This window comes from Oncorhynchus mykiss, chromosome 25, assembly GCF_057628025.1.
Source record: "Oncorhynchus mykiss isolate SJ-2025 chromosome 25, ASM5762802v1, whole genome shotgun sequence".
Lineage (NCBI taxonomy): Eukaryota > Metazoa > Chordata > Actinopteri > Salmoniformes > Salmonidae > Oncorhynchus > Oncorhynchus mykiss.
In genome coordinates this window covers 8,116,117-8,138,814 of record NC_143046.1, presented here as the reverse complement: position 1 = coordinate 8,138,814, position 22,698 = coordinate 8,116,117, and the positions used below count along the sequence as shown (strand labels likewise).

At 42.3% G+C, this 22,698-nt stretch overlaps 1 protein-coding gene across 2 annotated transcripts in view; it reads right to left on the bottom strand.

The window, feature by feature from the left end:
- LOC110504482 (annexin A6) overlaps positions 1 to 22,698 on the bottom strand; it is a 93,157-nt gene that overhangs the window by 2,779 nt on the left and 67,680 nt on the right. The window contains exons 22-24 of one of the 2 annotated variants that reach the window (XM_036969860.2): positions 4,881 to 4,976; positions 4,663 to 4,721; positions 1,994 to 2,116 (exon numbers count right to left, since the gene is read on the bottom strand). In XM_036969860.2, coding sequence (XP_036825755.2) covers positions 1,994 to 2,116; positions 4,663 to 4,721; positions 4,881 to 4,976 — 278 coding nt within the window. Of the gene's footprint in view, positions 1 to 1,978; positions 2,117 to 4,662; positions 4,722 to 4,880; positions 4,977 to 22,698 lie in introns of both variants that reach the window. The other variant, XM_036969858.2, reaches the window with a different exon arrangement.

The window sequence follows — 22,698 nt, the reverse complement described above, 5'->3', positions numbered from 1 at the left end:
GATACACACAGTACATCACAGAGATACACACAGTACATCACAGAGATACACACAGTACATCACAGAGATACATACAGTACATCACAGAGATACACAGGGTTAGTGGACAGACACACAGGGTTAGTGGACAGACACACAGGGTTAGTGGACAGACACACAGGGTTAGTGGACATACACACAGGGTTAGTGGACATACACACAGGGTTAGTGGACAGACACACAGGGTTAGTGGACAGACACACAGGGTTAGTGGACAAACACACAGGGTTAGTGGACAGACACACAGGGTTAGGCGACAGACACACAGGGTTAGTGGACAGACACACAGGGTTAGTGGACAGACACACAGGGTTAGTGGACAGACACACAGGGTTAGTGGACAGACACACAGGGTTAGGCGACAGACACACAGGGTTAGTGGACAGACACACAGGGTTAGTGGACAGACACACAGGGTTAGTGGACAGACACACAGGGTTAGTGGACAGACACACAGGGTTAGTGGACAGACACACAGGGTTAGTGGACAGACACACAGGGTTAGGCGACAGACACACAGGGTTAGGCGACAGACACACAGGGTTAGTGGACAGACACACAGGGTTAGTGGACAGACACACAGGGTTAGGCGACAGACACACAGGGTTAGTGGACAGACACACAGGGTTAGGCGACAGACACACAGGGTTAGGCGACAGACACACAGGGTTAGTGGACAGACACACAGGGTTAGGCGACAGACACACAGGGTTAGTGGACAAACACACAGGGTTAGTGGACAGACACACAGGGTTAGTGGACAGACACACAGGGTTAGTGGACAGACACACAGGGTTAGTGGACAGACACACAGGGTTAGTGGACAGACACACAGGGTTAGTGGACAGACACACCGGGTTAGTGGACAGACACACAGGGTTAGTGGACAGACACACAGGGTTAGGCGACAGACACACAGGGTTAGGCGACAGACACACAGGGTTAGTGGACAGACACACAGGGTTAGTGGACAGACACACAGGGTTAGTGGACAGACATTTATAGAAACCAAAGAAGTTATAACATGTCAGAATCTAAGTTCACAATCGGTTTTGAAATACATTGAATTAGCAAAATGGCAATTTACTTTACGCTGACGGCAATAAAGAACGTCTCCGGATCGGGTTAGATTTTTATTGTATTTTAATGACACAGCGACTGTATGTACAGCACGTGACTTCAAGACTCTTTCAACCAACCAGTATATCAATCCCCAACCATTCCACTATAGCTCTTATATCCTCCTCTGGTACATAGATGACATTATTTAAGGGTCACCCTCACCTGCAGAAGTTAGTACTGGTGAAAGTGTCCCAAATGGAACCCTACTCTAGGTTCTATATATTGCACTACTTTCAACCAGGGCCCGTAGAGGAACAAGGTGCCATTCCGTACACAACCCAGGTCTTTTACATGTGAGAGTCAGTATAGACCTGTTATTGGGCACTTCCTGCCTCGACATCTTCCAGCCAATCACGGGTGTCGGCCTACAGAGAGGAAGTCAGGGGAAATTCCTAAACAGCTGTATGGCAGCCGCAGCCCCACAAGCCCTGCCCGACACAGGAAGCTATAGAGCACTGTTCCCCCTCCACTCGTCTCGAACGGAAATAGGATGTGTAGCAGCACAGTTAGTGCAACAGAACACACACACACACACACACACACACACACACACACATACACACACACACACGCACTACACACACACGCACTACACATACACACACTACACATACACACACTACACATACACACACTACACATACACACACACACACACACACACACAGACACGCACGCACGCACGCACACAGACACAGACACACAGACACACACACACACACACACACACCGAGGGTGTACAGGGGCATGTAAAAGGGACGTGCAGAGTGCAGTAGACAGTAGTGTGTCACTCGACATGTAAAATATGAAAACTTACAACCATGGTTTCTACCTGGATGAATTCATGGAGAGAACAGTCGTGAGTCTCCTTGAACTCTTTGCGGATATTGAAAAGGTCGACTTCACTGCGTGAGACCATGATGCGGATCAGAGCCCTGTCGTCTGTGCCAATACACTGCAGAGAGAACAGAGAAAACATGTTTATACACATATACTGATCAAGAATATATAAAATACCCCTTCCCCCCCCCAGAAAAACCCCTCTAATTTCACAAGGCCCTAATCTATAGATTTCACATGACTGGGAATACAGATATGCAACTGTTGGTCACAGATGCTTAAAACAATATGTGCCTCAGGATCTTATCGCAGTCTTTTTGTGCATTCAAATTGCTATTGGTAAAATGTTCATCGTAGCTAATGCCTGCCCATACTATAACCCCACCATGGGGCACTCTGTTCACAACGTTGACATCAGCAAACCGCTCACCCACACCACGCCGTACACGTGGTCTGCGGTTGTGAGACCGGTTGGATGTACTCCAAAAATTCTCTAAAACGACGTTGGAGACAGTTTATGGTAGAGAAATCAACATTAAATGATCTGGCAACAGCTCTGGTGGATATTCCTGAAGTCAGCATGTCAATTGACACTCCCTCAAATCTTGAGACATCTGTGACATTGTGTTGTGTGACAAAACTGCACATTTTAGAGAGGGCTTTTATTGTCCCCAGCACAAGGTGCACCTGTGTAATGATCATGCTGTTTAATCAGCCTCTTGATATGCCACAGCTGTCAGGTGGATGGGATTATCTTGGTAAAGGAGAAATGATCACTAACTGGGAAGGAAACACATTTGTTCACAACATTTGAGAGAAATAATATGTTTGTGCGTCTGGAACATTTCTGGGATCTTTAATTTCAGCTCATGAAACATGGGACCAACTCTTTACATGTTGTGTTTATATTTTAGTTCAGTGTCGTTGGGATCCCTAGGGTCCTGGGGTCCACACACAATTCAAACACATTACAAAACACAATACAAAACACATTACAAAACACATTACAAAACACATTACAAAACACAAAACAAAACACACTACAAAACACATTACAAAACACACTACAAAACACAATACAAAACACATTACAAAACACATTACAAAACACAAAACAAAACACATTACAAAACACATTACAAAACACAAAACACATTACAAAACACATTACAAAACACAAAACAAAACACATTACAAAACACATTACAAAACACAATACAAAACACATTACAAAACACATTACAAAACACATTACAAAACACATTACAAAACACAAAACAAAACACACTACAAAACACATTACAAAACACATTACAAAACACATTACAAAACACATTACAAAACACAAAACAAAACACATTACAAAACACATTACAAAACACAATACAAAACACATTACAAAACACAATACAAAACAAAACAAAACACATTACAAAACACATTACAAAACACATTACAAAACACATTACAAAACACAAAACAAAACACACTACAAAACACAATACAAAACACATTACAAAACACAATACAAAACACACATTACAAAACACACAATACAAAACACAATACAAAACACACAATACAAAACACACTACAAAACACATTACAAAACACATTACAAAACACATTACAAAACACATTACAAAACACAATACAAAACACAATACAAAACACAATACAAAACACATTACAAAACACAACAAAACACACTACAAAACACATTACAAAACACAATACAAAACACACATTACAAAACACAACAAAACACAATACAAAACACAATACAAAACACACAATACAAAACACACTACAAAACACATTACAAAACACATTACAAAACACAATACAAAACACATTACAAAACACATTACAAAACACAACAAAACACAATACAAAACACATTACAAAACACATTACAAAACACAACAAAACACAATACAAAACACACAATACAAAACACACTACAAAACACATTACAAAACACATTACAAAACACAATACAAAACACAATACAAAACACACAATACAAAACACACTACAAAACACATTACAAAACACATTACAAAACACAATACAAAACACAATACAAAACACAATACAAAACACAAAATACAAAACACATTACAAAACACAATACAAAACACAATACAAAACACATTACAAAACACAATACAAAACACAATACAAAACACAATACAAAACACAATACAAAACACAATACAAAACACAATACAAAACACATTACAAAACACAATACAAAACACAATACAAAACACAATACAAAACACAATACAAAACACAATACAAAACACAAAATACAAAACACATTACAAAACACAATACAAAACACAATACAAAACACAATACAAAACACAATACAAAACACAAAACATAACACAATACAAAACACAATACAAAACACAATACAAAACACAATACAAAACACAAAACACAAAACAAAACACAAAACATACATAGCCTGCTCTAGCAAGTAGACAGAAACAACAACATGAAGTGGTTAGAAAATCCCTCCCCTTTAGGCCTGCTAGTACTAACAGCTAGCCTAGTAAAAACTGGATTTCGCTAGCTATCCACGGGCCAGTGAAACATGGCTGGACTGCGATGGGAGCCGTTTGTAAAAATCAGCAGAAATAGACCTACCTTCATGGCTTTGTACAGGCGCTCTGCAATGTAATTAGGCTGGTTCTTTACACTCCGAACTGCAACGAGAAAGAGAGATATGATAGGTCAAAAAATAAATATATATTACAATAGCCAAAACCTGTAAAATGTAATTTGTCAACAGCCTCAATGGCCTATACTCCACTCTGGAGTCAAGGGTCAAACTAAAGAAGCCATCCAATCAAATGCCTTATTACCTATGCCATACATGGCCTGTTTCACGTCTCCAGACATCTCATTCTTGATGATCTGTTCAATGTCCTTATTGCTGCATCGAACAAACTCTTGGAACACTGAGAAGAAATACAAATGTGGTCAGTAGTGATTAAATAGTGTTTCTCTGGTACCTCTCCTGAGATGTGGTCAGTAGTGATTAAATAGTGTTTCTCTGGTACCTCTCTGAGATGTGGTCAGTAGTGATTAAATAGTGTTTCTCTGGTACTTCTCCTGAGATGTGGTCAGTAGTGATTAAATAGTGTTTCTCTGGTACTTCTCCTGAGATGTGGTCAGTAGTGATTAAATAGTGTTTCTCTGGTACCTCTCCTGAGATGTGGTCAGTAGTGGTTAAACAGTGTTTCTCTGGTACCTCTCTGAGATGTGGTCAGTAGTGATTAAACAGTGTTTCTCTGGTACCTCTCTGAGAGGTGGTCAGTATTGATTAAATAGTGTTTCTCTGGTTCCTCTCTGAGATGTGGTCAGTAGTGATTAAATAGTGTTTCTCTGGTACCTCTCCTGAGATGTGGTCAGTAGTGGTTAAATAGTGTTTCTCTGGTACTTCTCCTGAGATGTGGTCAGTAGTGATTAAATAGTGTTTCTCTGGTTCCTCTCTGAGATGTGGTCAGTAGTGATTAAATAGTGTTTCTCTGGTACCTCTCCTGAGATGTGGTCAGTAGTGGTTAAATAGTGTTTCTCTGGTACCTCTCCTGAGATGTGGTCAGTAGTGATTAAACAGTGTTTCTCTGGTACCCCTCCTGAGATGTGGGCAGTAGTGATTAAACAGTGTTTCTCTGGTACCTCTCTGAGATGTGGTCAGTAGTGCCAACACAGTGTTTCTCTGGTACCCCTCCTGAGATGTGGGCAGTAGTGATTAAACAGTGTTTCTCTGGTACCTCTCTGAGATGTGGTCAGTAGTGCCAACACAGTGTTTCTCTGGTACCTCTCTGAGATGTGGTCAGTAGTGATTAAATAGTGTTTCTCTGGTACCTCTCTGAGATGTGGTCAGTAGTGATTAAATAGTGTTTCTCTGGTACCTCTCTGAGATGTGGTCAGTAGTGATTAAACAGTGTTTCTCTGGTACCTCTCTGAGAGGTGGTCAGTATTGATTAAATAGTGTTTCTCTGGTTCCTCTCTGAGATGTGGTCAGTAGTGATTAAATAGTGTTTCTCTGGTACCTCTCCTGAGATGTGGTCAGTAGTGGTTAAATAGTGTTTCTCTGGTACCTCTCCTGAGATGTGGTCAGTAGTGGTTAAACAGTGTTTCTCTGGTACCTCTCTGAGATGTGGTCAGTAGTGATTAAATAGTGTTTCTCTGGTACCTCTCTGAGATGTGGTCAGTAGTGGTTAAACAGTGTTTCTCTGGTACCTCTCTGAGATGTGGTCAGTAGTGATTAAACAGTGTTTCTCTGGTACCTCTCTGAGAGGTGGTCAGTATTGATTAAATAGTGTTTCTCTGGTTCCTCTCTGAGATGTGGTCAGTAGTGATTAAATAGTGTTTCTCTGGTACCTCTCCTGAGATGTGGTCAGTAGTGGTTAAATAGTGTTTCTCTGGTACTTCTCCTGAGATGTGGTCAGTAGTGATTAAATAGTGTTTCTCTGGTTCCTCTCTGAGATGTGGTCAGTAGTGATTAAATAGTGTTTCTCTGGTACCTCTCCTGAGATGTGGTCAGTAGTGGTTAAATAGTGTTTCTCTGGTACCTCTCCTGAGATGTGGTCAGTAGTGATTAAACAGTGTTTCTCTGGTACCCCTCCTGAGATGTGGGCAGTAGTGATTAAACAGTGTTTCTCTGGTACCTCTCTGAGATGTGGTCAGTAGTGATTAAATAGTGTTTCTCTGGTACCTCTCTGAGATGTGGTCAGTAGTGCCAACACAGTGTTTCTCTGGTACCCCTCCTGAGATGTGGGCAGTAGTGATTAAACAGTGTTTCTCTGGTACCTCTCTGAGATGTGGTCAGTAGTGCCAACACAGTGTTTCTCTGGTACCTCTCTGAGATGTGGTCAGTAGTGATTAAACAGTGTTTCTCTGGTACCTCTCTGAGATGTGGTCAGTAGTGATAAAACAGTGTTTCTCTGGTACCTCTCTGAGATGTGGTCAGTAGTGATAAAACAGTGTTTCTCTGGTACCTCTCTGAGATGTGGTCAGTAGTGATTAAATAGTGTTTCTCTGGTACCTCTCCTGAGATGTGGTCAGTAGTGATTAAACAGTGTTTCTCTGGTACCTCTCTGAGATGTGGTCAGTAGTGGTTAAACAGTGTTTCTCTGGTACCTCTCTGAGATGTGGTCAGTAGTGATTAAATAGTGTTTCTCTGGTACCTCTCCTGAGATGTGGTCAGTAGTGCCAACACAGTGTTTCTCTGGTACCTCTCTGAGATGTGGTCAGTAGTGCCAACACAGTGTTTCTCTGGTACCTCTCTGAGATGTGGTCAGTAGTGATTAAATAGTGTTTCTCTGGTACCTCTCTGAGATGTGGTCAGTAGTGATTAAATAGTGTTTCTCTGGTACCTCTCTGAGATGTGGTCAGTAGTGATTAAACAGTGTTTCTCTGGTACCTCTCTGAGATGTGGTCAGTAGTGATTAAATAGTGTTTCTCTGGTACCTCTCTGAGATGTGGTCAGTAGTGGTTAAATAGTGTTTCTCTGGTACCTCTCCTGAGATGTGGTCAGTAGTGGTTAAACAGTGTTTCTCTGGTACCTCTCTGAGATGTGGTCAGTAGTGGTTAAACAGTGTTTCTCTGGTACCTCTCCTGAGATGTGGTCAGTAGTGATTAAATAGTGTTTCTCTGGTACCTCTCTGAGATGTGGTCAGTAGTGGTTAAATAGTGTTTCTCTGGTACCTCTCCTGAGATGTGGTCAGTAGTGGTTAAATAGTGTTTCTCTGGTACCTCTCTGAGATGTGGTCAGTAGTGGTTAAATAGTGTTTCTCTGGTACCTCTCCTGAGATGTGGTCAGTAGTGGTTAAATAGTGTTTCTCTGGTACCTCTCCTGAGATGTGGTCAGTAGTGGTTAAACAGTGTTTCTCTGGTACCTCTCCTGAGATGTGGTCAGTAGTGGTTAAATAGTGTTTCTCTGGTACCTCTCCTGAGATGTGGTCAGTAGTGGTTAAATAGTGTTTCTCTGGTACCTCTCTGAGATGTGGTCAGTAGTGATTAAATAGTGTTTCTCTGGTACCTCTCTGAGATGTGGTCAGTAGTGATTAAATAGTGTTTCTCTGGTACCTCTCTGAGATGTGGTCAGTAGTGATTAAATAGTGTTTCTCTGGTACCTCTCTGAGATGTGGTCAGTAGTGGTTAAATAGTGTTTCTCTGGTACCTCTCCTGAGATGTGGTCAGTAGTGATTAAATAGTGTTTCTCTGGTACCTCTCCTGAGATGTGGTCAGTAGTGATTAAATAGTGTTTCTCTGGTACCTCTCTGAGATGTGGTCAGTAGTGGTTAAATAGTGTTTCTCTGGTACCTCTCTGAGATGTGGTCAGTAGTGATTAAATAGTGTTTCTCTGGTACCTCTCTGAGATGTGGTCAGTAGTGATTAAATAGTGTTTCTCTGGTACCTCTCCTGAGATGTGGTCAGTAGTGATTAAATAGTGTTTCTCTGGTACCTCTCTGAGATGTGGTCAGTAGTGGTTAAATCGTGTTTCTCTGGTACCTCTCCTGAGATGTGGTCAGTAGTGGTTAAATAGTGTTTCTCTGGTACCTCTCCTGAGATGTGGTCAGTAGTGATTAAATAGTGTTTCTCTGGTACCTCTCTGAGATGTGGTCAGTAGTGATTAAACAGTGTTTCTCTGGTACCTCTCTGAGATGTGGTCAGTAGTGGTTAAACAGTGTTTCTCTGGTACCTCTCTGAGATGTGGTCAGTAGTGATTAAATAGTGTTTCTCTGGTACCTCTCCTGAGATGTGGTCAGTAGTGATTAAACAGTGTTTCTCTGGTACCTCTCTGAGATGTGGTCAGTAGTGATTACATAGTGTTTCTCTGGTACCTCTCTGAGATGTGGTCAGTAGTGGTTAAATAGTGTTTCTCTGGTACCTCTCTGAGATGTGGTCAGTAGTGATTAAATAGTGTTTCTCTGGTACCTCTCTGAGATGTGGTCAGTAGTGATTAAACAGTGTTTCTCTGGTACCTCTCTGAGATGTGGTCAGTAGTGGTTAAACAGTGTTTCTCTGGTACCTCTCCTGAGATGTGGTCAGTAGTGGTTAAATAGTGTTTCTCTGGTACTTCTCCTGAGATGTGGTCAGTAGTGGTTAAATAGTGTTTCTCTGGTACCTCTCCTGAGATGTGGTCAGTAGTGCCAACACAGTGTTTCTCTGGTACCTCTCCTGAGATGTGGTCAGTAGTGGTTAAATAGTGTTTCTCTGGTACCTCTCTGAGATGTGGTCAGTAGTGATTAAATAGTGTTTCTCTGGTACCTCTCCTGAGATGTGGTCAGTAGTGATTAAATAGTGTTTCTCTGGTACCTCTCCTGAGATGTGGTCAGTAGTGGTTAAATAGTGTTTCTCTGGTACCTCTCTGAGATGTGGTCAGTAGTGGTTAAATAGTGTTTCTCTGGTACCTCTCTGAGATGTGGTCAGTAGTGGTTAAATAGTGTTTCTCTGGTACCTCTCTGAGATGTGGTCAGTAGTGATTAAATAGTGTTTCTCTGGTACCTCTCTGAGAGGTGGTCAGTAGTGATTAAAACAGTGTTTCTCTGGTACCTCTCCTGAGATGTGGTCAGTAGTGGTTAAATAGTGTTTCTCTGGTACCTCTCTGAGATGTGGTCAGTAGTGATTAAAACAGTGTTTCTCTGGTACCTCTCCTGAGATGTGGTCAGTAGTGCCAACACAGTGTTTCTCTGGTACCTCTCCTGAGATGTGGTCAGTAGTGGTTAAATAGTGTTTCTCTGGTACCTCTCCTGAGATGTGGTCAGTAGTGATTAAATAGTGTTTCTCTGGTACCTCTCCTGAGATGTGGTCAGTAGTGGTTAAATAGTGTTTCTCTGGTACCTCTCCTGAGATGTGGTCAGTAGTGATTAAATAGTGTTTCTCTGGTACCTCTCTGAGATGTGGTCAGTAGTGATTAAATAGTGTTTCTCTGGTACCTCTCTGAGATGTGGTCAGTAGTGGTTAAATAGTGTTTCTCTGGTACCTCTCCTGAGATGTGGTCAGTAGTGATTAAATAGTGTTTCTCTGGTACCTCTCCTGAGATGTGGTCAGTAGTGATTAAATAGTGTTTCTCTGGTACCTCTCTGAGATGTGGTCAGTAGTGGTTAAATCGTGTTTCTCTGGTACCTCTCCTGAGATGTGGTCAGTAGTGATTAAATAGTGTTTCTCTGGTACCTCTCCTGAGATGTGGTCAGTAGTGGTTAAACAGTGTTTCTCTGGTACCTCTCCTGAGATGTGGTCAGTAGTGGTTAAATAGTGTTTCTCTGGTACCTCTCCTGAGATGTGGTCAGTAGTGATTAAATAGTGTTTCTCTGGTACCTCTCTGAGATGTGGTCAGTAGTGATTAAACAGTGTTTCTCTGGTACCTCTCTGAGATGTGGTCAGTAGTGGTTAAACAGTGTTTCTCTGGTACCTCTCTGAGATGTGGTCAGTAGTGATTAAATAGTGTTTCTCTGGTACCTCTCCTGAGATGTGGTCAGTAGTGATTAAACAGTGTTTCTCTGGTACCTCTCTGAGATGTGGTCAGTAGTGATTACATAGTGTTTCTCTGGTACCTCTCTGAGATGTGGTCAGTAGTGGTTAAATAGTGTTTCTCTGGTACCTCTCTGAGATGTGGTCAGTAGTGATTAAATAGTGTTTCTCTGGTACCTCTCTGAGATGTGGTCAGTAGTGATTAAACAGTGTTTCTCTGGTACCTCTCTGAGATGTGGTCAGTAGTGGTTAAACAGTGTTTCTCTGGTACCTCTCCTGAGATGTGGTCAGTAGTGGTTAAATAGTGTTTCTCTGGTACTTCTCCTGAGATGTGGTCAGTAGTGGTTAAATAGTGTTTCTCTGGTACCTCTCCTGAGATGTGGTCAGTAGTGCCAACACAGTGTTTCTCTGGTACCTCTCCTGAGATGTGGTCAGTAGTGGTTAAATAGTGTTTCTCTGGTACCTCTCTGAGATGTGGTCAGTAGTGATTAAATAGTGTTTCTCTGGTACCTCTCCTGAGATGTGGTCAGTAGTGATTAAATAGTGTTTCTCTGGTACCTCTCCTGAGATGTGGTCAGTAGTGGTTAAATAGTGTTTCTCTGGTACCTCTCTGAGATGTGGTCAGTAGTGGTTAAATAGTGTTTCTCTGGTACCTCTCTGAGATGTGGTCAGTAGTGGTTAAATAGTGTTTCTCTGGTACCTCTCTGAGATGTGGTCAGTAGTGATTAAATAGTGTTTCTCTGGTACCTCTCTGAGAGGTGGTCAGTAGTGATTAAAACAGTGTTTCTCTGGTACCTCTCCTGAGATGTGGTCAGTAGTGGTTAAATAGTGTTTCTCTGGTACCTCTCTGAGATGTGGTCAGTAGTGATTAAAACAGTGTTTCTCTGGTACCTCTCCTGAGATGTGGTCAGTAGTGCCAACACAGTGTTTCTCTGGTACCTCTCCTGAGATGTGGTCAGTAGTGGTTAAATAGTGTTTCTCTGGTACCTCTCCTGAGATGTGGTCAGTAGTGATTAAATAGTGTTTCTCTGGTACCTCTCCTGAGATGTGGTCAGTAGTGGTTAAATAGTGTTTCTCTGGTACCTCTCCTGAGATGTGGTCAGTAGTGCCAACACAGTGTTTCTCTGGTACCTCTCCTGAGATGTGGTCAGTAGTGGTTAAATAGTGTTTCTCTGGTACCTCTCCTGAGATGTGGTCAGTAGTGATTAAATAGTGTTTCTCTGGTACCTCTCCTGAGATGTGGTCAGTAGTGGTTAAATAGTGTTTCTCTGGTACCTCTCCTGAGATGTGGTCAGTAGTGATTAAATAGTGTTTCTCTGGTACCTCTCTGAGATGTGGTCAGTAGTGATTAAATAGTGTTTCTCTGGTACCTCTCTGAGATGTGGTCAGTAGTGGTTAAATAGTGTTTCTCTGGTACCTCTCCTGAGATGTGGTCAGTAGTGATTAAATAGTGTTTCTCTGGTACCTCTCCTGAGATGTGGTCAGTAGTGATTAAATAGTGTTTCTCTGGTACCTCTCTGAGATGTGGTCAGTAGTGGTTAAATCGTGTTTCTCTGGTACCTCTCCTGAGATGTGGTCAGTAGTGATTAAATAGTGTTTCTCTGGTACCTCTCCTGAGATGTGGTCAGTAGTGGTTAAACAGTGTTTCTCTGGTACCTCTCCTGAGATGTGGTCAGTAGTGGTTAAATAGTGTTTCTCTGGTACCTCTCCTGAGATGTGGTCAGTAGTGATTAAATAGTGTTTCTCTGGTACCTCTCTGAGATGTGGTCAGTAGTGATTAAACAGTGTTTCTCTGGTACCTCTCTGAGATGTGGTCAGTAGTGGTTAAACAGTGTTTCTCTGGTACCTCTCTGAGATGTGGTCAGTAGTGATTAAATAGTGTTTCTCTGGTACCTCTCCTGAGATGTGGTCAGTAGTGATTAAACAGTGTTTCTCTGGTACCTCTCTGAGATGTGGTCAGTAGTGATTACATAGTGTTTCTCTGGTACCTCTCTGAGATGTGGTCAGTAGTGGTTAAATAGTGTTTCTCTGGTACCTCTCTGAGATGTGGTCAGTAGTGATTAAATAGTGTTTCTCTGGTACCTCTCTGAGATGTGGTCAGTAGTGATTAAACAGTGTTTCTCTGGTACCTCTCTGAGATGTGGTCAGTAGTGGTTAAACAGTGTTTCTCTGGTACCTCTCCTGAGATGTGGTCAGTAGTGGTTAAATAGTGTTTCTCTGGTACTTCTCCTGAGATGTGGTCAGTAGTGGTTAAATAGTGTTTCTCTGGTACCTCTCCTGAGATGTGGTCAGTAGTGCCAACACAGTGTTTCTCTGGTACCTCTCCTGAGATGTGGTCAGTAGTGGTTAAATAGTGTTTCTCTGGTACCTCTCTGAGATGTGGTCAGTAGTGATTAAATAGTGTTTCTCTGGTACCTCTCCTGAGATGTGGTCAGTAGTGATTAAATAGTGTTTCTCTGGTACCTCTCCTGAGATGTGGTCAGTAGTGGTTAAATAGTGTTTCTCTGGTACCTCTCTGAGATGTGGTCAGTAGTGGTTAAATAGTGTTTCTCTGGTACCTCTCTGAGATGTGGTCAGTAGTGGTTAAATAGTGTTTCTCTGGTACCTCTCTGAGATGTGGTCAGTAGTGATTAAATAGTGTTTCTCTGGTACCTCTCTGAGAGGTGGTCAGTAGTGATTAAAACAGTGTTTCTCTGGTACCTCTCCTGAGATGTGGTCAGTAGTGGTTAAATAGTGTTTCTCTGGTACCTCTCTGAGATGTGGTCAGTAGTGATTAAAACAGTGTTTCTCTGGTACCTCTCCTGAGATGTGGTCAGTAGTGCCAACACAGTGTTTCTCTGGTACCTCTCCTGAGATGTGGTCAGTAGTGGTTAAATAGTGTTTCTCTGGTACCTCTCCTGAGATGTGGTCAGTAGTGATTAAATAGTGTTTCTCTGGTACCTCTCCTGAGATGTGGTCAGTAGTGGTTAAATAGTGTTTCTCTGGTACCTCTCCTGAGATGTGGTCAGTAGTGATTAAATAGTGTTTCTCTGGTACCTCTCTGAGATGTGGTCAGTAGTGATTAAATAGTGTTTCTCTGGTACCTCTCTGAGATGTGGTCAGTAGTGGTTAAATAGTGTTTCTCTGGTACCTCTCTGAGATGTGGTCAGTAGTGGTTAAATAGTGTTTCTCTGGTACCTCTCTGAGATGTGGTCAGTAGTGATTAAATAGTGTTTCTCTGGTACCTCTCTGAGATGTGGTCAGTAGTGGTTAAATAGTGTTTCTCTGGTACCTCTCTGAGATGTGGTCAGTAGTGATTAAATAGTGTTTCTCTGGTACCTCTCCTGAGATGTGGTCAGTAGTGGTTAAATAGTGTTTCTCTGGTACCTCTCCTGAGATGTGGTCAGTAGTGGTTAAATAGTGTTTCTCTGGTACCTCTCCTGAGATGTGGTCAGTAGTGGTTAAACAGTGTTTCTCTGGTACCTCTCTGAGATGTGGTCAGTAGTGGTTAAACAGTGTTTCTCTGGTACCTCTCTGAGATGTGGTCAGTAGTGGTTAAATAGTGTTTCTCTGGTACCTCTCCTGAGATGTGGTCAGTAGTGGTTAAATAGTGTTTCTCTGGTACCTCTCCTGAGATGTGGTCAGTAGTGATTAAATAGTGTTTCTCTGGTACCTCTCCTGAGATGTGGTCAGTAGTGATTAAATAGTGTTTCTCTGGTACCTCTCCTAAGATGTGGTCAGTAGTGGTTAAATAGTGTTTCTCTGGTACCTCTCCAGAGATGTGGTCAGTAGTGGTTAAATAGTGTTTCTCTGGTACCTCTCTGAGATGTGGTCAGTAGTGATTAAATAGTGTTTCTCTGGTACCTCTCTGAGAGGTGGTCAGTAGTGATTAAATAGTGTTTCTCTGGTACCTCTCCTGAGATGTGGTCAGTAGTGGGTAAATAGTGTTTCTCTGGTACCTCTCTGAGATGTGGTCAGTAGTGATTAAACAGTGTTTCTCTGGTACCTCTCTGAGATGTGGTCAGTAGTGATTACATAGTGTTTCTCTGGTACCTCTCTGAGATGTGGTCAGTAGTGGTTAAATAGTGTTTCTCTGGTACCTCTCTGAGATGTGGTCAGTAGTGATTAAATAGTGTTTCTCTGGTACCTCTCTGAGATGTGGTCAGTAGTGATTAAACAGTGTTTCTCTGGTACCTCTCTGAGATGTGGTCAGTAGTGGTTAAACAGTGTTTCTCTGGTACCTCTCCTGAGATGTGGTCAGTAGTGGTTAAATAGTGTTTCTCTGGTACTTCTCCTGAGATGTGGTCAGTAGTGGTTAAATAGTGTTTCTCTGGTACCTCTCCTGAGATGTGGTCAGTAGTGCCAACACAGTGTTTCTCTGGTACCTCTCCTGAGATGTGGTCAGTAGTGGTTAAATAGTGTTTCTCTGGTACCTCTCTGAGATGTGGTCAGTAGTGATTAAATAGTGTTTCTCTGGTACCTCTCCTGAGATGTGGTCAGTAGTGATTAAATAGTGTTTCTCTGGTACCTCTCCTGAGATGTGGTCAGTAGTGGTTAAATAGTGTTTCTCTGGTACCTCTCTGAGATGTGGTCAGTAGTGGTTAAATAGTGTTTCTCTGGTACCTCTCTGAGATGTGGTCAGTAGTGGTTAAATAGTGTTTCTCTGGTACCTCTCTGAGATGTGGTCAGTAGTGATTAAATAGTGTTTCTCTGGTACCTCTCTGAGAGGTGGTCAGTAGTGATTAAAACAGTGTTTCTCTGGTACCTCTCCTGAGATGTGGTCAGTAGTGGTTAAATAGTGTTTCTCTGGTACCTCTCTGAGATGTGGTCAGTAGTGATTAAAACAGTGTTTCTCTGGTACCTCTCCTGAGATGTGGTCAGTAGTGCCAACACAGTGTTTCTCTGGTACCTCTCCTGAGATGTGGTCAGTAGTGGTTAAATAGTGTTTCTCTGGTACCTCTCCTGAGATGTGGTCAGTAGTGATTAAATAGTGTTTCTCTGGTACCTCTCCTGAGATGTGGTCAGTAGTGGTTAAATAGTGTTTCTCTGGTACCTCTCCTGAGATGTGGTCAGTAGTGATTAAATAGTGTTTCTCTGGTACCTCTCTGAGATGTGGTCAGTAGTGATTAAATAGTGTTTCTCTGGTACCTCTCTGAGATGTGGTCAGTAGTGGTTAAATAGTGTTTCTCTGGTACCTCTCTGAGATGTGGTCAGTAGTGGTTAAATAGTGTTTCTCTGGTACCTCTCTGAGATGTGGTCAGTAGTGATTAAATAGTGTTTCTCTGGTACCTCTCTGAGATGTGGTCAGTAGTGGTTAAATAGTGTTTCTCTGGTACCTCTCTGAGATGTGGTCAGTAGTGATTAAATAGTGTTTCTCTGGTACCTCTCCTGAGATGTGGTCAGTAGTGGTTAAATAGTGTTTCTCTGGTACCTCTCCTGAGATGTGGTCAGTAGTGGTTAAATAGTGTTTCTCTGGTACCTCTCCTGAGATGTGGTCAGTAGTGGTTAAACAGTGTTTCTCTGGTACTTCTCTGAGATGTGGTCAGTAGTGGTTAAACAGTGTTTCTCTGGTACCTCTCTGAGATGTGGTCAGTAGTGGTTAAATAGTGTTTCTCTGGTACCTCTCCTGAGATGTGGTCAGTAGTGGTTAAATAGTGTTTCTCTGGTACCTCTCCTGAGATGTGGTCAGTAGTGATTAAATAGTGTTTCTCTGGTACCTCTCCTGAGATGTGGTCAGTAGTGATTAAATAGTGTTTCTCTGGTACCTCTCCTAAGATGTGGTCAGTAGTGGTTAAATAGTGTTTCTCTGGTACCTCTCCTGAGATGTGGTCAGTAGTGGTTAAATAGTGTTTCTCTGGTACCTCTCTGAGATGTGGTCAGTAGTGATTAAATAGTGTTTCTCTGGTACCTCTCTGAGAGGTGGTCAGTAGTGATTAAATAGTGTTTCTCTGGTACCTCTCCTGAGATGTGGTCAGTAGTGGGTAAATAGTGTTTCTCTGGTACCTCTCTGAGATGTGGTCAGTAGTGATTAAATAGTGTTTCTCTGGTACCTCTCTGAGATGTGGTCAGTAGTGCCAACACAGTGTTTCTCTGGTACCTCTCCTGAGATGTGGTCAGTAGTGGTTAAATAGTGTTTCTCTGGTACCTCTCTGAGAGGTGGTCAGTAGTGGTTAAATAGTGTTTCTCTGGTACCTCTCTGAGATGTGGTCAGTAGTGATTAAATAGTGTTTCTCTGGTACCTCTCCTGAGATGTGGTCAGTAGTGATTAAACAGTGTTTCTCTGGTACCTCTCTGAGATGTGGTCAGTAGTGATTAAATAGTGTTTCTCTGGTACCTCTCTGAGATGTGGTCAGTAGTGGTTAAATAGTGTTTCTCTGGTACCTCTCTGAGATGTGGTCAGTAGTGGTTAAATAGTGTTTCTCTGGTACCTCTCTGAGATGTGGTCAGTAGTGATTAAATAGTGTTTCTCTGGTACCTCTCCTGAGATGTGGTCAGTAGTGGTTAAATAGTGTTTCTCTGGTACCTCTCCTGAGATGTGGTCAGTAGTGGTTAAATAGTGTTTCTCTGGTACCTCTCTGAGATGTGGTCAGTAGTGGTTAAATAGTGTTTCTCTGGTACCTCTCCTGAGATGTGGTCAGTAGTGGTTAAATAGTGTTTCTCTGGTACCTCTCCTGAGATGTGGTCAGTAGTGGTTAAACAGTGTTTCTCTGGTACCTCTCTGAGATGTGGTCAGTAGTGGTTAAACAGTGTTTCTCTGGTACCTCTCCTGAGATGTGGTCAGTAGTGATTAAATAGTGTTTCTCTGGTACCTCTCTGAGATGTGGTCAGTAGTGGTTAAATAGTGTTTCTCTGGTACCTCTCCTGAGATGTGGTCAGTAGTGATTAAATAGTGTTTCTCTGGTACCTCTCTGAGATGTGGTCAGTAGTGATTAAATAGTGTTTCTCTGGTACCTCTCTGAGATGTGGTCAGTAGTGGTTAAATAGTGTTTCTCTGGTACCTCTCTGAGATGTGGTCAGTAGTGGTTAAATAGTGTTTCTCTGGTACCTCTCTGAGATGTGGTCAGTAGTGATTAAATAGTGTTTCTCTGGTACCTCTCTGAGATGTGGTCAGTAGTGGTTAAATAGTGTTTCTCTGGTACCTCTCCTGAGATGTGGTCAGTAGTGATTAAATAGTGTTTCTCTGGTACCTCTCTGAGATGTGGTCAGTAGTGATTAAATAGTGTTTCTCTGGTACCTCTCTGAGATGTGGTCAGTAGTGGTTAAATAGTGTTTCTCTGGTACCTCTCTGAGATGTGGTCAGTAGTGGTTAAATAGTGTTTCTCTGGTACCTCTCTGAGATGTGGTCAGTAGTGATTAAATAGTGTTTCTCTGGTACCTCTCTGAGATGTGGTCAGTAGTGGTTAAATAGTGTTTCTCTGGTACCTCTCTGAGATGTGGTCAGTAGTGATTAAATAGTGTTTCTCTGGTACCTCTCCTGAGATGTGGTCAGTAGTGGTTAGATAGTGTTTCACTGGTACCTCTCCTGAGATGTGGTCAGTAGTGGTTAAATAGTGTTTCTCTGGTACCTCTCCTGAGATGTGGTCAGTAGTGGTTAAACAGTGTTTCTCTGGTACCTCTCTGAGATGTGGTCAGTAGTGGTTAAATAGTGTTTCTCTGGTACCTCTCTGAGATGTGGTCAGTAGTGATTAAATAGTGTTTCTCTGGTACCTCTCCTGAGATGTGGTCAGTAGTGGTTAAATAGTGTTTCTCTGGTACCTCTCCTGAGATGTGGTCAGTAGTGGTTAAATAGTGTTTCTCTGGTACCTCTCTGAGATGTGGTCAGTAGTGGTTAAATAGTGTTTCTCTGGTACCTCTCCTGAGATGTGGTCAGTAGTGGTTAAATAGTGTTTCTCTGGTACCTCTCCTGAGATGTGGTCAGTAGTGGTTAAACAGTGTTTCTCTGGTACCTCTCTGAGATGTGGTCAGTAGTGGTTAAACAGTGTTTCTCTGGTACCTCTCCTGAGATGTGGTCAGTAGTGATTAAATAGTGTTTCTCTGGTACCTCTCTGAGATGTGGTCAGTAGTGGTTAAATAGTGTTTCTCTGGTACCTCTCCTGAGATGTGGTCAGTAGTGATTAAATAGTGTTTCTCTGGTACCTCTCTGAGATGTGGTCAGTAGTGATTAAATAGTGTTTCTCTGGTACCTCTCTGAGATGTGGTCAGTAGTGGTTAAATAGTGTTTCTCTGGTACCTCTCTGAGATGTGGTCAGTAGTGGTTAAATAGTGTTTCTCTGGTACCTCTCTGAGATGTGGTCAGTAGTGATTAAATAGTGTTTCTCTGGTACCTCTCCTAAGATGTGGTCAGTAGTGGTTAAATAGTGTTTCTCTGGTACCTCTCCTGAGATGTGGTCAGTAGTGGTTAAATAGTGTTTCTCTGGTACCTCTCTGAGATGTGGTCAGTAGTGATTAAATAGTGTTTCTCTGGTACCTCTCTGAGAGGTGGTCAGTAGTGATTAAATAGTGTTTCTCTGGTACCTCTCCTGAGATGTGGTCAGTAGTGGTTAAATAGTGTTTCTCTGGTACCTCTCTGAGATGTGGTCAGTAGTGATTAAATAGTGTTTCTCTGGTACCTCTCTGAGATGTGGTCAGTAGTGCCAACACAGTGTTTCTCTGGTACCTCTCCTGAGATGTGGTCAGTAGTGGTTAAATAGTGTTTCTCTGGTACCTCTCTGAGAGGTGGTCAGTAGTGGTTAAATAGTGTTTCTCTGGTACCTCTCTGAGATGTGGTCAGTAGTGATTAAATAGTGTTTCTCTGGTACCTCTCCTGAGATGTGGTCAGTAGTGATTAAACAGTGTTTCTCTGGTACCTCTCTGAGATGTGGTCAGTAGTGATTAAATAGTGTTTCTCTGGTACCTCTCTGAGATGTGGTCAGTAGTGGTTAAATAGTGTTTCTCTGGTACCTCTCTGAGATGTGGTCAGTAGTGGTTAAATAGTGTTTCTCTGGTACCTCTCTGAGATGTGGTCAGTAGTGATTAAATAGTGTTTCTCTGGTACCTCTCCTGAGATGTGGTCAGTAGTGGTTAAATAGTGTTTCTCTGGTACCTCTCCTGAGATGTGGTCAGTAGTGGTTAAATAGTGTTTCTCTGGTACCTCTCTGAGATGTGGTCAGTAGTGGTTAAATAGTGTTTCTCTGGTACCTCTCCTGAGATGTGGTCAGTAGTGGTTAAATAGTGTTTCTCTGGTACCTCTCCTGAGATGTGGTCAGTAGTGGTTAAACAGTGTTTCTCTGGTACCTCTCTGAGATGTGGTCAGTAGTGGTTAAACAGTGTTTCTCTGGTACCTCTCCTGAGATGTGGTCAGTAGTGATTAAATAGTGTTTCTCTGGTACCTCTCTGAGATGTGGTCAGTAGTGGTTAAATAGTGTTTCTCTGGTACCTCTCCTGAGATGTGGTCAGTAGTGGTTAAATAGTGTTTCTCTGGTACCTCTCTGAGATGTGGTCAGTAGTGGTTAAATAGTGTTTCTCTGGTACCTCTCTGAGATGTGGTCAGTAGTGATTAAATAGTGTTTCTCTGGTACCTCTCCTAAGATGTGGTCAGTAGTGGTTAAATAGTGTTTCTCTGGTACCTCTCCTGAGATGTGGTCAGTAGTGGTTAAATAGTGTTTCTCTGGTACCTCTCTGAGATGTGGTCAGTAGTGATTAAATAGTGTTTCTCTGGTACCTCTCTGAGAGGTGGTCAGTAGTGATTAAATAGTGTTTCTCTGGTACCTCTCCTGAGATGTGGTCAGTAGTGGTTAAATAGTGTTTCTCTGGTACCTCTCTGAGATGTGGTCAGTAGTGATTAAATAGTGTTTCTCTGGTACCTCTCTGAGATGTGGTCAGTAGTGCCAACACAGTGTTTCTCTGGTACCTCTCCTGAGATGTGGTCAGTAGTGGTTAAATAGTGTTTCTCTGGTACCTCTCTGAGAGGTGGTCAGTAGTGGTTAAATAGTGTTTCTCTGGTACCTCTCTGAGATGTGGTCAGTAGTGATTAAATAGTGTTTCTCTGGTACCTCTCCTGAGATGTGGTCAGTAGTGATTAAACAGTGTTTCTCTGGTACCTCTCTGAGATGTGGTCAGTAGTGATTAAATAGTGTTTCTCTGGTACCTCTCTGAGATGTGGTCAGTAGTGGTTAAATAGTGTTTCTCTGGTACCTCTCTGAGATGTGGTCAGTAGTGGTTAAATAGTGTTTCTCTGGTACCTCTCTGAGATGTGGTCAGTAGTGATTAAATAGTGTTTCTCTGGTACCTCTCCTGAGATGTGGTCAGTAGTGGTTAAATAGTGTTTCTCTGGTACCTCTCCTGAGATGTGGTCAGTAGTGGTTAAATAGTGTTTCTCTGGTACCTCTCTGAGATGTGGTCAGTAGTGGTTAAATAGTGTTTCTCTGGTACCTCTCCTGAGATGTGGTCAGTAGTGGTTAAATAGTGTTTCTCTGGTACCTCTCCTGAGATGTGGTCAGTAGTGGTTAAACAGTGTTTCTCTGGTACCTCTCTGAGATGTGGTCAGTAGTGGTTAAACAGTGTTTCTCTGGTACCTCTCCTGAGATGTGGTCAGTAGTGATTAAATAGTGTTTCTCTGGTACCTCTCTGAGATGTGGTCAGTAGTGGTTAAATAGTGTTTCTCTGGTACCTCTCCTGAGATGTGGTCAGTAGTGGTTAAATAGTGTTTCTCTGGTACCTCTCTGAGATGTGGTCAGTAGTGGTTAAATAGTGTTTCTCTGGTACCTCTCCTGAGATGTGGTCAGTAGTGGTTAAATAGTGTTTCTCTGGTACCTCTCCTGAGATGTGGTCAGTAGTGGTTAAACAGTGTTTCTCTGGTACCTCTCCTGAGATGTGGTCAGTAGTGGTTAAATAGTGTTTCTCTGGTACCTCTCCTGAGATGTGGTCAGTAGTGGTTAAATAGTGTTTCTCTGGTACCTCTCTGAGATGTGGTCAGTAGTGATTAAATAGTGTTTCTCTGGTACCTCTCCTGAGATGTGGTCAGTAGTGATTAAACAGTGTTTCTCTGGTACCTCTCTGAGATGTGGTCAGTAGTGATTAAATAGTGTTTCTCTGGTACCTCTCTGAGATGTGGTCAGTAGTGGTTAAATAGTGTTTCTCTGGTACCTCTCTGAGATGTGGTCAGTAGTGGTTAAATAGTGTTTCTCTGGTACCTCTCCTGAGATGTGGTCAGTAGTGGTTAAACAGTGTTTCTCTGGTACCTCTCTGAGATGTGGTCAGTAGTGGTTAAACAGTGTTTCTCTGGTACCTCTCCTGAGATGTGGTCAGTAGTGATTAAATAGTGTTTCTCTGGTACCTCTCTGAGATGTGGTCAGTAGTGGTTAAATAGTGTTTCTCTGGTACCTCTCCTGAGATGTGGTCAGTAGTGATTAAATAGTGTTTCTCTGGTACCTCTCTGAGATGTGGTCAGTAGTGATTAAATAGTGTTTCTCTGGTACCTCTCTGAGATGTGGTCAGTAGTGGTTAAATAGTGTTTCTCTGGTACCTCTCTGAGATGTGGTCAGTAGTGGTTAAATAGTGTTTCTCTGGTACCTCTCTGAGATGTGGTCAGTAGTGATTAAATAGTGTTTCTCTGGTACCTCTCCTAAGATGTGGTCAGTAGTGGTTAAATAGTGTTTCTCTGGTACCTCTCCTGAGATGTGGTCAGTAGTGGTTAAATAGTGTTTCTCTGGTACCTCTCTGAGATGTGGTCAGTAGTGATTAAATAGTGTTTCTCTGGTACCTCTCTGAGAGGTGGTCAGTAGTGATTAAATAGTGTTTCTCTGGTACCTCTCCTGAGATGTGGTCAGTAGTGGTTAAATAGTGTTTCTCTGGTACCTCTCTGAGATGTGGTCAGTAGTGATTAAATAGTGTTTCTCTGGTACCTCTCTGAGATGTGGTCAGTAGTGCCAACACAGTGTTTCTCTGGTACCTCTCCTGAGATGTGGTCAGTAGTGGTTAAATAGTGTTTCTCTGGTACCTCTCTGAGAGGTGGTCAGTAGTGGTTAAATAGTGTTTCTCTGGTACCTCTCTGAGATGTGGTCAGTAGTGATTAAATAGTGTTTCTCTGGTACCTCTCCTGAGATGTGGTCAGTAGTGATTAAACAGTGTTTCTCTGGTACCTCTCTGAGATGTGGTCAGTAGTGATTAAATAGTGTTTCTCTGGTACCTCTCTGAGATGTGGTCAGTAGTGGTTAAATAGTGTTTCTCTGGTACCTCTCT